This window comes from Aotus nancymaae, unplaced genomic scaffold (assembly GCF_030222135.1).
Source record: "Aotus nancymaae isolate 86718 unplaced genomic scaffold, 86718_ANA_hifiasm-v0.15.2.pri h1tg000131l, whole genome shotgun sequence".
NCBI lineage: Eukaryota > Metazoa > Chordata > Mammalia > Primates > Aotidae > Aotus > Aotus nancymaae.
In genome coordinates, this window is record NW_026988546.1 from 1,602,807 (window position 1) to 1,618,467 (window position 15,661).

A 15,661-nucleotide genomic window follows, 5' to 3' on the forward strand; every position below is an offset into this window, starting at 1 on the left:
AAGCTAAATGTATAATGAACAGATTGAAGAAAAATAAAGAGCTAAAGAAAATCCAGGACATCAAAGAAGTAAAGCAAAACATTTATCTTATTCGAGCTCCTCTTACAGGCAAAGGAAAGTGGTTGTTAGAGAAATTGGTACAGCAATTACAGTAGACTGTGGACATGGAAAATGTCTCTTAAAAATCTCACTGTAGGCTGGACATGGTGGCTCATGCCTATAATCTCAGCATTTTGGGAGGCTGAGGTGGGAGGATTGCTTGAGGCCAGTAGTTTGAGACCCCTCATCTCTACGAAACATTTTTTTTTAATTAGCTAGATGTGGTAGGACACTCCTGTAGTCCCAGCTACTTGGGGTGGGGGTGTGGGGATGTCAATACTGGGGAGGCTGAAGTAGGAGGGTTGCCTGTGCCCAGGAGGTCTAGGCTGCAGTCAGCTGTGATCATGCCACTGAACTCCAGCCTGGGCAACAAAGTGAAACCCTGCCAAAAAAAAAAAAGTCTCATTGTAACAATTTCTTTTTCTTTTTTCTTTTCTTTTCTCTTTTTTCTTTTTTTGAGATAAGAGTGTTGCTCTGTTGCCCAGGCTGGAGTGCAGTGGCATGATCTCAGCTCACTGCAACCTCCACCTCCCAGGTTCAAGTGATTCTCCTGCCTCAGCCTCCTGAGTAGCTGGGATTACAGGCGCCCCCACCACCACACCAGCTAATTTTTGTACTTTTAGTAGAAGCGGAGTTTTACCATGTTGTCCAGGTTGGTCTCGAACTCCTGACCTCAGGTGATCCACCCACCTCGGCCTCCCAAAGTGCTGAGATTACAGGTGTGAGCCAGCGCGTCTGGTCAACTTGGTGTTTCTATTTAATCTCTTCAATTCTCTTCATTGCATGAATAGTTTTATTCCACAGCGCTTGGTGGTGCTTGATAGGTTCATTTCTATATTTTTCAAACTCAAATGAATGATCCACTGTAAGCTCTTTACCAGGAACGTTTTAGTCTGCTTGACCTTGCAAGCATTGCATCTCTTTTGAAGTTTTTATGACATTCAGATTTGCAAAATCTGAACACACTGTAGTTGTTGAGGACAAACATCATGCTGTGGCCAGGGTAAATGGGCCCTGAACAGAAAGACCACTTTTGATACACATGTCAAACCTGCGTAGGTTCCCACCGACCAAAAGCCAAGTTTGAGAGGAAGTCTTTTTTTTTCTTCTTAAACCATGTAGGGAGATGATTTGAACTTATGCTCTCTGATGTCATTTTTGGAGGGGAATCTCCTTGAAGTTTCCTTCACTGAACTTTCTGCTCACTGAGCAGGACTATTGTTCGAGGCAAACGTTCATTTAGAGGCTGTGTCCCAATAGCCTTGCAGATTAATTTGCTTATTTCTTGACTCTATACCCGTGCATATGTGCTGATCTGTAATGTCTTCACCTTGGCTTACAAAAAAAAAATAGCATCATTGTCTCCACGCAGTCAGTAGGATTTAGGGAATATTACTATGTGCTGGGCCCCATGTCAGGCACTTGGATAAAGAGATGCATATGTTCTTGGAGGTCCTTCTCTTGAGGAACTCACACTTAGGAGGAGAGAAGGTGGACCCACAGGCTCCTATGAGCACCAGCGGCATCACAGACACTTCCCACGTCTCACCTGTTGTCTCACTATGACCCTGCAAGGTGAACCTCCTTGCTTGCTTGCTTGATGCTTGATTTTTAAAAATTGAGATATAATTCATATACATTACAATTCACCCTTTTAAAGTGTACAATTCAGTGGTATTTAGTATATGCACAAGGTTTTGCATTCAATTCTCAGATGAGAATGCCTGTACCCATCAGCAGCCACTCTCCATCCTTTTCCTCCAGGCCCTGGCAACTACGAATCTACTTTCTAGCTCTATGAATTTTGTATAAAAGGAATCGTTTGACCAAGTACAGTGGCTTATACCTGTAATCTCAACACTTTGGGAAGTCCAGGTCGGCAGATCGCTTGAATTCATGAGTTCAAGACCAGCCTGGGCAACATGATGAAACCCCATCTGCTTAAAAAGTACAAAATTTAGCTGGGCATGGTGGTGCATGCCTGTAGTCCCAGCTACTTGGGGGATTGAGGCAGGAGGATTACTTGAGCCCAGGAGGCTGAGGCGGCAGGACTCCAGCCTGAGTGACAAAGTAAGATCCTGTCTCAAATAAAATAAAATAATTAAAAATAAAAATAAAAGGAACTCTACAATATGTAGTCTTTTGTGTCTGGCTTCTTCAATTTACTGTAATGTTTTTAAGGCTTATCTATGTTGTAGCACATAGTATTTCATTCCTTTTTATGGCTGAATCATATTCCATTGCATGGTTGTTTCATGTTTTGTTTATCTATCCATCAATTGATAAACCTTTGGGTCATTCCCAGCTTTAGGCTATTGTGAATTATGCCGCTATAAATATTTGTGTACAGGTTTCTATGTGAAGACATTTTCAGTTTTGTCCTGTATATGCCTAGGAGTGGAACTGCTGGGTCACATGATAGATCAATGTTGAACTTTTTTTTTTTTTTAGGTGGAGTTTTGCTCTTGTTGCCCAGATTGGAGTGCAATGGCGCAATTTTGACTCACCACCAGGCTGGTCTCGAACTACCAACCTCAGGTGATCTGCCTGCCTCAGCCTCCCAAAGTGCTAGGATTACAGGCATGAGCCACTGCACCCGGCCAATGTTGAACTTTTTAAAGAGGTGCCAAGTTATTTTCCAATACAGCAACACGATTTTATATTTCCATCAGCAGTGTATGAGGATCTGATTACTCCTATATCTTTGTTAACATGTATTATCTTTTTTTTTTTTTTTTTTTTGACAGGGTCTCACTGTCCCCCAGGCTGGAGTGCAGTGGCGTGATCATGACTATGGTCCACTACAGCCTCAACCTTCCAGGGCGAAGGTGACCCTCCCACCTCAGCCTCCCAAATAGCTGTGACCACAGGTGCATGCCATCCCACCTAACTACTTTTTGTATTTTTTGTAGAGATGGGGTCTTGCTGTGTTGCCCAGGCTGGTCTCAAACTCCTAGGCTCAACCCATTTGCCCACCTGGGTCTCTCAAAGTGCCTGGATTATAGGCATGAGCCATGGCACCTGGCCTTATCTGTCTTTTTTATTTTAGCCATTCTAGTGGATATAAAGTGGTACCTCATTGTGATTTTGATTTGCATTTATCTGATGATGAATGATGTTGACCATATTTCCATATGCTTATTGGCCATTTAAAAAAGTATTTTTTTTTAATAGAGATGGGGTTTCACTGTGTTGCGCAGACTGGTTTCAAACTCCTGAGCTCAAGCAATCCACCTGCCTTGGCTTCCCAAAGTACTGGGATTGCAGGTGTGAGCCATCACACCCGGCCCTACTGGCCATTTGTATGTCTTCTTTGGAAAAAAAAATATTCTATTCAAATATTTATTTATCCGCCTTTTTTTTTTATTTTTTATTTTTTATTTTTAGAGACAGGGTCTTGCTCTGTTGCCCAGGCTGGAGTGCAGTGGTAATCAATCATAGGTCATTGTGGTCTCAAATTCCTGGGCTCAAATGATCCTCCTGCCTCAGCCTCCTGAGTACCTAGGACTACAGCCAGATGCCACCATGCCTGGCTAATTTTTAAAATGTATATAGAGATGGGGGTCTCTCTCTGTTGTCTAGGCTGGTCTTGAACTCCTGGGGTATGGTGGTTCATGTTTGTAATCCCAGCACTTTGGAAGGCAGAGGCAGGAGGAATTCTTGAGGCCAGAAGTTTGATACCAGCCTGGGCAACATAGCAAGACTCAGTCTCAACAACCAAAATAATATATTCTTTTTTAAAATGAAAGAAAATGAAACTAAGGCAGAAAGAGGTTAAATAGTGTGCCTTAGGCTGGGTGTGGTGGCTCACGCCTGTAATCCTAGCATTTTGGGAGGCTGAGGCGAGCGGATCATGAGGTCAGGAGATCAAGACCATCCTGGCCAACATGGTGAAACCCCGTCTCTCTACTAAAAATACAAAAATTAGCTGGGTGTGGTGGCACGCGCCTGCAGTCCCAGTTACTTTGGAGGCTGAGGCAGGAGAATTGCTTGAACCTGGGAGGCGGAGGTTGCAATGAGCTAAGATTGTGCCACTGCACTCCAGACTGGCAACAGAGCAAGACTGTCTCAAAAAAAAAAAAAAAAAAAGTGTGCCTGAGTGGTTAAGCCCAGTTCACATCCCCGAGGAAGTGCAAATGATCAGTAAGCATCTGAAAAGATGTTCAACTGCCTTGGAGGTCAGGGAACTGAAATGTAAACACCAAGAGCACTAACAGCACTCATTTTTCCTTCACCCAGTGGACTAAATTTGCAAAGGCTTGGAGGTGGAGACTGGCACTCACATGCCCTACTGGGTGAGCATGAATTGCTCCAAACTTTGGGAAAGCAATCTGGCTTTAAGAATGTATTATTAAAATGTTTACTGCAAACACCCTTTGACCCTACTCCTCAGAAACAAAACCTCTGGAATATAAAGTTGTATGTATAAAGACGTGTACTGTAGCATTGTTTGAGAGGCAAAAAACTGGAAGCCATAGGAATATTCATAAAGGACAATGGCTGGGTACATTACAGTACATTGACAGTAAGGAATATTCTGTAGCCATTACATAAGTTAAGGTCTAGATGTATTGATCTGGAGGGATATCTACAAAATATTTTTAATGAAGGAAGCAACTTACTAATAATTTGTATAGTAGTTATATGTTTTTATATTTTATATTCATATATGCAGTGATGCTCAATGGGGATTTTGCAAATCCAGGGGGCATGTGGCAACGGCTGAAGATGTTTTTGGTTATCATGACAGGGAAGTGCTAATGACATAGGGTTAAATCCTACAATGCACAACCTCCCTGCAAATAATTATCAACCCAAGATGTCAGTTGTGCTGAGGTTGAGAAAACCTGGTATAGGGAACGAAAAAAAGGATGAGCACCAAACTGCTGGCTTTTTCCTTACATATCTGTGCTGTTTGACTTACCATGTATATTTATTTTGACAACTAAAAATTAGCCTACAAAAGAATACTCAATAAGTTTATTGTGCTGGCAAAGACAATGATGGAGCGGAGGTGGCAGACCGTTCCCCAAGCCAAACTGTTTCTCAAGGAGACCTGAGGGACGGGGTGTGAGTGGAGAGTGGTGGGAGCTGGAAGCAGAAGGGGATGCGTGGGGACACCTGGGGAGCCTGGCCCTGACCTTGGAGCTCACTCACACAGTCTAAATAATCCCAGAGTGAGGCTGAGGTTTTCCTGAGTTAGACAAAGGCCTGCAAAAATTTCCTACTATTAGGCAAACCTACAATGAGAGTGAGAAACAAGCCTAAAGTCAGTTTCCATCTTACAGCCTGGAGTAAATCATTTCTGGTCAGGTAGCTGGGAATCATAACACATCAGAGCTGAATATTCCACTGGTTTGCTGAGGGACAAGTTAGTAGGTGTTCCTCAGGAAAGGGTTTTGTGGTCAATCAAGATAGGGAAACTCTGGCTTAAACTGCAGGTAAATTAAACAAGAGGTCTTTGCTGCAAGCCTAATCAGAGCCTTGATTATGCTCATGCAGCTCCAAAAGAGTGGTCATGAAATGCAGAACTTCCCTGTCTTGACCAAGCCCTTTTTCTTAAGATCATATCTTGAGACTTGGACGCCATGGAATACACTTGGGAAATACTAACCTAGTTGAATGAGTTTTACTCATGTAGAAATGGTGGCCCAAAGGAGAAAAAGCGACTGGCTGAACTTGCTGGTGGGGCTACTTTCCAGACCAATGCTTTTTTCTCCTGCCAAACACCTAAACACAGTTGCAAATTAACTATAGCTCCTTGGGGAACATTGCTCAGAATTTTTTCCTTCGATTCAATTTGGAGGCGTTGCAGTGGAGGTGAGGGAGAAGGGAGTAACAGTGAAGCCATTCAAAGCAAAAACCACCTTTAAAGGAAATCTTGGCCTTTAAAGGTGGTTTTTGTATCAGAATACAGGTTTTTTTGTTTTTTTTTTTTAATTGGTGGAGGGGGCACCCATGAAGACCAGACATGCTTCTGGGAGGCAATGCTCCACCACGTCCTTTTGAAAATATCATAGCCTGCATGAGACAAGTGGGAGCATCTGAGCCTTCAACTCTACCCAGTTTGCTTCCAATTGACCTCACTGGGCCAGGAGAAGCCCTAGAAACTGGTTTTGTATAGTCTATCCAAGTAGTAAATTTACTAAAATTACTGGATCCTACTATATACCAGACCTCTGCAGGGCACTGAAAATTCAGTGATGAGCTAATTCCACTCTAAAGCGAGTTTTCTACCTGGTAGGGAAACTCAGATACCGCATGCAGCTAGCCTGTCACAGGGCTACACTGACTAAAGCTCACCCTAAGAAATTTGCACATCTTAGCCTGTGGGGCAACGGGAAGCTATGGACGGAAGATGTTTTCCGTTTCAAACAGGGAATTCCAGTCACAGCAGGATCTGCCTCCATTTCCCATTATCAACTCCCCTTTTTACTCCTCCTCCCCTAGTAGCCTCGAAGAGTGGCCACTTTCTGTCTTCACATCACCAGGCTCTTGGTCCTGGGAGGGGTCCTACCCCCGTCCTGTCCTCCTCCCTAGGCCGGGAGCCGGCAGGGACCCCGGCGCCTACCCCTCTACAGTACAACTCTAACAGGAAACTGGGTCAGGACTGCAGGTAGGTCCCGTCCAATGCGACATGCTCGCGACGGCTCACGCACTGCCTGGAGAACCAGCCTTGCCACTAACCAGCCTAGCAAGGAACGCAGAGATCTTTAGGAGCCCACTTTCAAATTCAAATCATTTGGGGTCCAGTAAGTCTCTTGACAGGCGGGGACTTAATGACTTCCATTAGTAGCCTCCACGTTCGCTGAACACGACTACCAAGCCAGATACATAGGAACTCCAATGTGGTTTAGCTGCTGAGCTCCAGGCACCAAAACAACTTGCTCACCTCCCTGCGGTAGGAAAGAGTAAACCCGCCCCCAAGCCTCAGCTACTGTGCGGTGCAGGGAGAGGCAGAGTTGGGCATGCGCAGTTTCCGCCCCCGCTACAGTGGCGGGAGTGGGCGGGCCCGAGGGCGGGGAAGAAGCGGAAAGCTGACAGGGAGGAGAAAGAAGCCCGCCCCCGGAAGTCTCTCCTGTCTCTGCAGCCTGTTCCCGGAAGTGCTGTTGCTTGTCGCGGACGCGATGGCTTCAAGGTTACTTCGCGGAGCTGGAGCACTGGCCGCGCAGGCCTTGAGGGCTCGCGGTCCCAATGGTGCGGCCGCGGTGCGCTCCATGGCCTCTCGAGGTACGCGGCTCCCCAGGCGTCCCAGGGACCAGAGTATTGCCCTCCCGGAGTGGTCCCAGGGCGGCAAAGCAGGGCGTGCCGTGCAGCTACTTGAGGTCTCAGTGACCACTTACGGTCCAGAGTGCCTCAGGCTCTGCAGGCATCTTCCTGTAATTCCGGGCCGCTGCTCCTGCCGCCACCCCGAACTGACTCTGCTGCGAAAGTATCCTAAACGGAGGTGCCGGTGACCTTGGGAGGGGCGGGGACTGCGACCGGGATGGGGAGGGGTCCGGCCGCCCTTCAAACCTGCGCCCACCCCAAGCCGAGTGGGTTCTGACTTGCTTTTAGAACAAATTGGCCTCGGTGGTTGGAGAAGGAAAAGCTCCCCTACGCCGGGCGCTCACGCCTGTAATCCCAGCACCTTGGGAGGCCGAGGCGGGCGGATCACCTGAGGTCAGGAGTTCGAGACAAGCCTGGCCAACATGGTGAAACCCCGTCTCTATTAAAAATACAAAAATTGGGCCGGGCGTCGTGGCGGGCGCCTGTAATCCCAGGTACTCGAGAGGCTGAGGCAGGAGAATTGCTTGAACCCGGGAGGCGGAGGTTGCAGTGAGCCGAGATCGTAGCACTGCACTCCAGCCTGGGCAACAAGAGCGAAACTCCTTCTTTAAAAAAAAAAAAAAAAAAAAAAAAAAGCCGGTCGTGGTGGCGCGCTCCTGTAATCCCAGCTACTCAGAAGGCTGAGGCGGGAGAATCGCTTAAACCCAGGAGGCAGAGGGTCCAGTGAGCCAACAACGTGCCATTGCACTCCAGCCTGGGCAACGAGAGCCAAACTCCGTCTCAAAAAAAAAAAAAAGCTCCCCCAAGTGCTGCCGCTTGTGTGGATCATGACTTGGTAGTTCTTTGGGGACCATGGATATGAGTAGCCTTTAGGAGCTTGTGAGCCCACTAAAACGTATGCAGAAGTTTCAGTGTGGCATTTTTCTTCTTGACCATTTCTGTTCGTAATTTTTCTATCATTCATTTCAGTCAGCATCATAATTCACGAATCTTCCTTTAGGTGGTGTTCCTAGTGATGACGACCAGGCGACTGGGTTGGAGAGGGAGATCATGTTGGCTGCAAGAAAGGGACTGGTGAGAAACTCCCTTCTGTGTCTTCCGTGGAGCTTATGATCTTATATGTGTTCATAGTAGTCTCCTCTCTGGGAGTATTTGATCCAGGGAACTTGGCCTGTAGGAACACCCTGAGCTTCTGGAAGGTAGGGCTTATTTGGCATAACGGTTCAATTCTTGTTTTTTTTCAGGACCCATACAATATACTGCCCCCAAAGGGAGCTTCAGGCACTAAGGAAGACCCTAATTTAGTTCCTTCTGTCACCAACAAGAGAATAGTGGGCTGTATCTGTAAGTACCTCATCTCTATTTCTTTATCCACTTAATATATATCCTACAATACAGGAGTCTATAAGCTGCTTCAGATCTTTTAATGTGTGAATATATGTTTGTAAATGAGTTTCTCTACGGGTCTTGTTCAAGCCTCATTATGCCTGATAGTTCATCCTTACTGGAAAGAAGTGCAGCACAGTGGAAAGACTGGCTCAGTGGAAGTGTGGCATGAAGGAGTATCCACCCAGCAAATATTTGTTACACTGCTTCTATGCCAGGCATCATTTTAGACTGTAGGGATACATACCAGAATAGACCCTCCTTTGTGTTCAACATGGGCAAGGGAATTGTTAGAATTTACAGTGAGCCTTGGCTGGGTGCTGTGGCTCACACCTGTAATCCCAGCACTTTGGGAGGGTGAGGCGAGCAGATCACGAGGTCAGGAGATCCAGACTGTCCTGGCTAACATGGTGAAACCGTCTCTACTAAAAATACAAAAAATTAGCCGGTCATGGTGGTGCACACCTGTAATCCCAGCTACTTGGGAGGCTGAGGTAGGAGAATCACTTGAACCTGGGAGGTGGAGGTTGCAGTGAGCAGGGATGGCACCACTGCACTCCAGCCTGGGTGACAGGGTGAGATGAAAAAAAACAAAAGAATTTACAGTGACCCTGATATAAGGTCATTTTACTTATAGGTGGACTCAGAGCCTCAATTTCTTCATCTGAATAATGGGAGGAGGGCTTGAACTGATCTCTTGACCATAGTCTGTTTTGTGTATCAGAGGTGTCTGAGGAAAAGAAATTCATGTTGAAAGTCTCCCTTTCTAGACCGAATGACTCAACCACCTTTTTTCCTTTAGGTGAAGAGGATAACAGTACCGTCATCTGGTTTTGGTTGCACAAAGGCGAGGCCCAGCGATGCCCCAGCTGTGGAGCCTATTACAAGCTGGTGCCTCACCAGCTGGCACACTGAGCGCCTGCACTGAGTTACTCAAAATATGCTATAAAACTTCTTCTTTCCAATAAAGACTAGCCGTTGCATTGGCTTCTTCTCCCATAGACGGCTGGTCTTACCTCTTTCCTGTATTTTTTGGCAGGCATGGAATATTCTTATTTTGGGAATAGCTATCTGTTAATGCTAGCTTGCCATCCACTTACTGAAAGTGGATGACCAGTGTATAGTGCTTAGATTAATAATAAGCATGGATTGACAACCCGTAATGCAATGAATGGGACCACCTGCTATGAGAGAAAGGGGCGGCATGTGGAGTCAGGCTGACCAGACTTACGATATTGGCTCCATCATTTGGCTCTATCCCTGTGGACATGTTCTCTGGGGGTCAGGTACAACTACAAAAAAGGTAAATGCCTTGTGAGATGCTTAATATGTAAAGAGCTGAGCAGATGGTAGGTCTTCATAGTATCATCATAGAGGCAGGGTAGCCTTGTGAAGAGAGTGTTGGGGATTTTGAAGTCTTGAGGGACTCAGGTACAAAATAAGAATTCATGGGCCATCAGCAAAATTCAGAATATGGAACAATTTCAGAAATCACTGAGCATGTTTCTTCAAATAAATTGCAAGGAGCAGGGGGAAAAGGTAGGGAGAACATGTAGGGAAACAGATAAGGGAGATACCATAACAGCAGTGAGCAGGCCTTGTTTGGATCTGATTTGAAAACAATTATATGGGGAAAAAAATTCAGAAGAATTTGAACTCTGGATATTTGATATGTAGACATTTTTTACACTTTCAGGTATTTATATAGTTTTTTTTTTTTTTAATGCTTTAGAGATAAGAATGGGAGTAAGGGAGGGGAGAAATGCCAAAAAAGCCCACTTCAGCTACTATATACCTGTGACACCTTGGGACAAGTTAAAGTCTCAAAAACCTCTTATCTACAAAATGGAAATCCTTTTCATTTTGTGTTGAGATTAGTCAGAGGTGGCTTCAGTGACTATCTTCACAAAATTGGTCCAAACTGGGTATTTCAGTGGGAGCTGATAGGAGTGTCAAAGGAAAGCCCATTCCCCTCATCTTACCCATCTTGAAGGTGCAGTCAAACTATTGCTTTCATCCTTGTTGATGACCTCTGTTTCCAGGTAATGCCCAAGCACTGATTTGCCATTTTAGGCCCTTTCCTCTGGGAAGGGGAGCTCTCAGATAACCACCTGTGAAATCTAACCCCTACACTCCCACCTTCCTGAAGACTAGTCTGTGCCGCCACTAAGCCCTCCTGTATGGCTGGTCTGCCTTTCCCTTTCCACGTCTTCCAACTCAAAACTCTGCTGAGGGGGACTTTTGAGTCCCATATCATTAATCCAGTCTGTTTTCTCCCTCCCTCATCTCCAAGTCTTTGCTTTTCTCTCTTTTTAAAAATTTAACTAATTTACTTGTAAAGAAAAATAGGCTAGGCATGGTGGGTCATGCCTGTAAACCCAACACTTTGGGAGGCTGAGGTGGGAGGACCACTTGAACCCAGGAGGTTGAGGCTTCAGAGAGCTATGAGCATGCCACTGCACTCCAGCCTGGGTGACAAAGCAAGACCCTGTCTCAGACCGAAAAAACAGTAGCTTGCGGTGGGACCCAGGCTTCAGAAGTTTCAAGTTCCCCATGTGCCTCCCAGCAAGGCTGAGAACTGCTTTAGGCTAACCATAGGGCATAGCTCGCTTCCTTCCCTCATGGTAACTGGGAACCGTGGTGACAGGAAATATAATGTTCCCGACTAGGACAAAACTTTTGCTCTTGGGTATAAGTGGGCTCCATCTGAACCTTTGGCCACTTAGCTTAAATTGGATGCCATCGCCACTTAACCAAAAATATAGGCCTTACTCTAACTGTACTTACTAAACTCTCCAGGTATACAATGAAGAACTTTTTCCCAGGGCCATCTGAAAGTTAAGTTGATCTGATGCCCCATCACACACGTGTCTTGCATTCTCTTAATACCCACAACATGATCATCAAAATCAGGAAAGTATGATTTGTGTATTTCTACCATCTGATCTTCAGACTTATTCAAGTGTTGCTTAAAGTTCCAATAATGTCTTCTATAGCAAAAGGACCCAGCTTGGAATCATGTGTTGCCCTTAGTAGTTCCTTCTGAAACAGTTCCTTTCTTTCCTTGACTCTCCCGACCTTGATATTTTGAGAATTATATCAGCAACTTGAGTTTGCTCATACTGGATTCCGGTTATGCATTGTGGGCAAGGGATGCTGCACCCTCCTGGGAGGCACATGATGCCGACCTGTCCACTGCTGAGGAGGTTCACTTCGGTCACTTGAAGCTAATGTCTACCAAACTCCTCCACTGTGAAGTTGCTCTTTATTTTTGTTTTGTTGCTCTTTAATTATGAAGTATCTTATGGGGCAATACTTAGAAATGTCAATACTGGCCGTGTTAGGTGGCTCATGCCTGTAATCCCAGCACTTTGGGAGGCCAAGGTGGGCAGATCATCTGAGGTAAGCAGTTCAAGACCAGCCTGGTCAACATGATGAAACCCCATCTCTACTAAAAATACAAATATTAGCTGGGCATGGTAGCGGGTGCCTGTAATCCCAGCTACTTGGGAGGCTAGGCAGGAGAATTGCTTAAACTCAGGAGGCGGAGTTGCAGTGAGCCGAGATTACACCACTGTACTCCAGCCTGGGCAACAGAGCAAGACTCCATTAAAAAAAAAAATGTTAACACCTTGTTCCTCATCAAACTTTCAACTTACTAATTTAACAGTATGGATTCATGCTTTCTTATTTTATTCAGTGGATTATAACCCATGGCTATCATTATTTTTTGATGTTTAATTTGTTGCAAATTTGGTCAGTGGGAACCTCTTCAAGCTGGCTCCTGTGGCCCTTTGACATGCCCCTATCATTCTTTGAGCATTTATTTTTATTTTCTGGAATAAAATGTCCCAGGCTCAGCTTCCAGGCTGTGAATAAACCCATGAGGAAGGTGCTATTATTACCACCCCATAATAGAGATGGGAAGTCTGGGGACAGCTCAGGAATACACAGCAGTTTCTGGTGGCAAGATTGTGAACTCAGACCATAGCTCCAGACCCTGAGCTCTTTCCCCCACGCCAACTTTTAAATTTTTATCTTTTTTTGAAACAGGGTCTCTGTCACCCAGCTGGAGTGCGGTGGTGTGTTCATAGCTTACTGCAACCTCAAAATCCTGAGCTCAAGCAATCCTGCTGCCTCGGCCTCCCGAAGTGCTGGGATTACAGGCATGTACCACCACACCCAGCCCAATTTTCTATTTTAAAATAATTTTAGTCTTAGAGAAAAATTGCAAAAAATTAGTACAGAGTTCCTGTTTACCTTTACTCAGTTTTCCTTAATGTTAACGTCTGACATTACCATGGTATAGTTATTGAAACCAGGAAATTACCACTAATGCAGTACTATGGACTAACCAGCAGACCTTATCGGAATTTTGCTGGTTTTCCTGGTAAGGTCTTTTTCCAACCCAGGATCTCACATTGCATTTGGTCTTTCCTTGTCCCATGACCTGCCACTTTTGAACAAGACAACTCTTCATTTGTAGACCACCCTCAGTTTGGGTTTGCCTGCTGCTTGCTCCTGGTTAGATTGAAGTGATGCAAGAATACCACAGGTGAAATCGGGCCCCTCTTAGTGCATCATCAAGAGACTATGACTGATTACTGGGTGTGGCGGCTCATGCCTGTAATCCCAGCATTTTGGGAGGCTGAGTCAGGCAAATCACTTAAGGTCAGGAGTTCAAGAACCAGCCTGGCCAACATGGTGAAACCCCATTTCTACTAAAAATACAAAAATTAGCCAGGTGTGGTGGTGTGCGCCTATAATCCCAACTACTTGGGAAGCTGAGGCAGAATTGCTTGAACCTGGGAGGCAGAGGTTGCAGTGAGCGGAGATCTCACCACTGCACTCCAGCCTGGGCAACAGAGACTCCATCTCAGGAAAAAAAAAAAAAAAAAAGACAATGACTTATGACTTAGGGCTGGACTCGGCTCATGCCTGTAATTCCAGTGCTTTGGGAGGCTGAGGCAGGAGGTGTACTTGAGGCCAGGAGTTCAAGACTAGCCAGGGCAACATTGTGAGACACCCATCTCTATTAAAAAAAAACATAACAACAACAACAAAATGAACTAGCAGGGTGTGGTGGTGCATGCCTGTAGCCCCAGAAACTTGGGAGCCTGAGGCTGGAGAATCCCTCAAGCCCAGCAGATGGAGGCTGCAGTGAGCCGTGATCATGCCACCACATTCCATTCCAGCCTCAGCAACAGAGATCCTGTCTCTTAAAAAAAAAAAAAAAAAAGAGACAATGACTTATTATTTGAGATGTATACTTTGATTATTTGGTTAAGGTAGTATTGACTAGGTTTCTCCAACATAAAATTACTATTTCTCCTTTTCTAATTAAAAAGCATCTTGTAGAGGCATACTTTGAGACAACGCAAATGTCCTTACTTTCACCCACTGATTTGTGTCTCCTCCATTCTTGCCTGCAACAATGATTACTGTGGTCTTTGCTCAATGGTGACTTTCTTTTTCTACAATTCCATTGACATCAATTGGAATTCTACCTGGTGACTTTCTTTTTCTACAATTCCATTGACATCAATTGGAATTCTACCTAAGGGAGAGCTGTCCCTTCTCCCCCATGTATATATTTATTCAGGGCTAGGAAATGCATGTATATATTCTAATGCTGGCTCTCACACACAAATGTGTTTATTTCAGTATCTATCTGTATGTATATTAAAACCATGAGTTCATACTACCTTCAACTCCAATCCAACACAGGCTTCATTCCAGCTGCACTGCCTGCCTTATTTGCATGAGTATGACTCACACATATTTTATGCCATGGCTTATCATCTGTTATGGATTTGAGCATTGGATGCTCCTTTTAGTTGGTTCTTGTGTCCGTTAGACAAACCCCTCCTTTTTTCACTTCCTTATGTTATCATACCATAGAATATTCCAAGCTCATCTATTATTTTTTCTGTTCCAGGGAATTGTCCCAGGGGAAATGTAATGTCCCCTACTAGGAAGAGCAAACCTTTGCTCTTGGGTGGAAGTGGCTTCTATCTGACCTTAGCTTAAAAAATGGAGCCCATTTCCCCTCACCAAGGAAGAACATAGGTCTCACCCTAATGGTATTAAACTATTGACAAGTAAAGAATGAAGAACTTTTTCCCATAGTGGTATTTAGAAACCAACATCTGGCCACTATGTGCTCATTGCTACTGTGGTGTCACTGCTTCCAGACCTTCCCAGCAGACAGGGCTACCAAATGCATGTCTGTACTCTAATGCTGGCTCTCACAAAGAGATGTGTTTCAGTATCTATCTGTATGTATATTAAAACCATGAGTTCATACTACCTCCAACTCCAATCCAACACAGGCTTCATTCCAGCCATACTGCCTTCCTCATCTGCAGCTTTTTCCAACAGTGAGAAGCTAGCAGAGTCTGAACACTTTTAACCTGCCAGAAGAGGGGGGACAGAGAATGGCACTTTGCCTTAAAGGATAAGATTCTGACAGGCGCAAGCAAAGGTCATTCCCATGGAGAGAACAGCATGCCTGGAGGCTAGCAGGCAAAGGACATCAGGGGTCAGCCTAAAACAGGGAAGGTACAGAGCTCAAGGGGCCTGAGTCAAACACAACATGTGGCTCACTAAGATGATTTCACCAGCATCACATCAATTGTTTCACATCACCAGGCAGTGGAGAAACACTTGACATTTTGGAGTAGGAGGTGCCAGAACCAAGATTATCTGGGCTTTAGCTCCAGGAGCAAATAGATTGGGTGGGCAGGGGATGAAGCTGTGGTCATAAGCTACAGTGGCAGTGGCTGCACTGAAAAAGAAAGGACTGGTGGGAAAGGTATCGCAGAGGAAACACAGGACCTGGTAATTGACAGCGTGGGAGAAACAGGGAAGAGGAAGGTGTCGAGGGATAAGGCTCCAACCTGGGAGG

The 15,661-nt window shown here is 45.2% G+C and overlaps 1 protein-coding gene across 1 annotated transcript; it reads left to right on the forward strand.

Annotated features, from left to right (window-relative positions):
- Window positions 1–7,181: 7,181 nt before the first annotated feature.
- Window positions 7,182–9,755, forward strand: LOC105706430 (cytochrome c oxidase subunit 5B, mitochondrial). The gene is made up of 4 exons (XM_012436825.2): window positions 7,182–7,329; window positions 8,369–8,442; window positions 8,613–8,712; window positions 9,557–9,755. Exons 1-4 carry the CDS (start codon window positions 7,227–7,229, stop codon window positions 9,667–9,669), a joined length of 390 nt encoding a protein of 129 aa, XP_012292248.1. The 5' UTR covers window positions 7,182–7,226; the 3' UTR covers window positions 9,670–9,755.
- The last annotated feature ends 5,906 nt before the right edge of the window (window positions 9,756–15,661 follow it).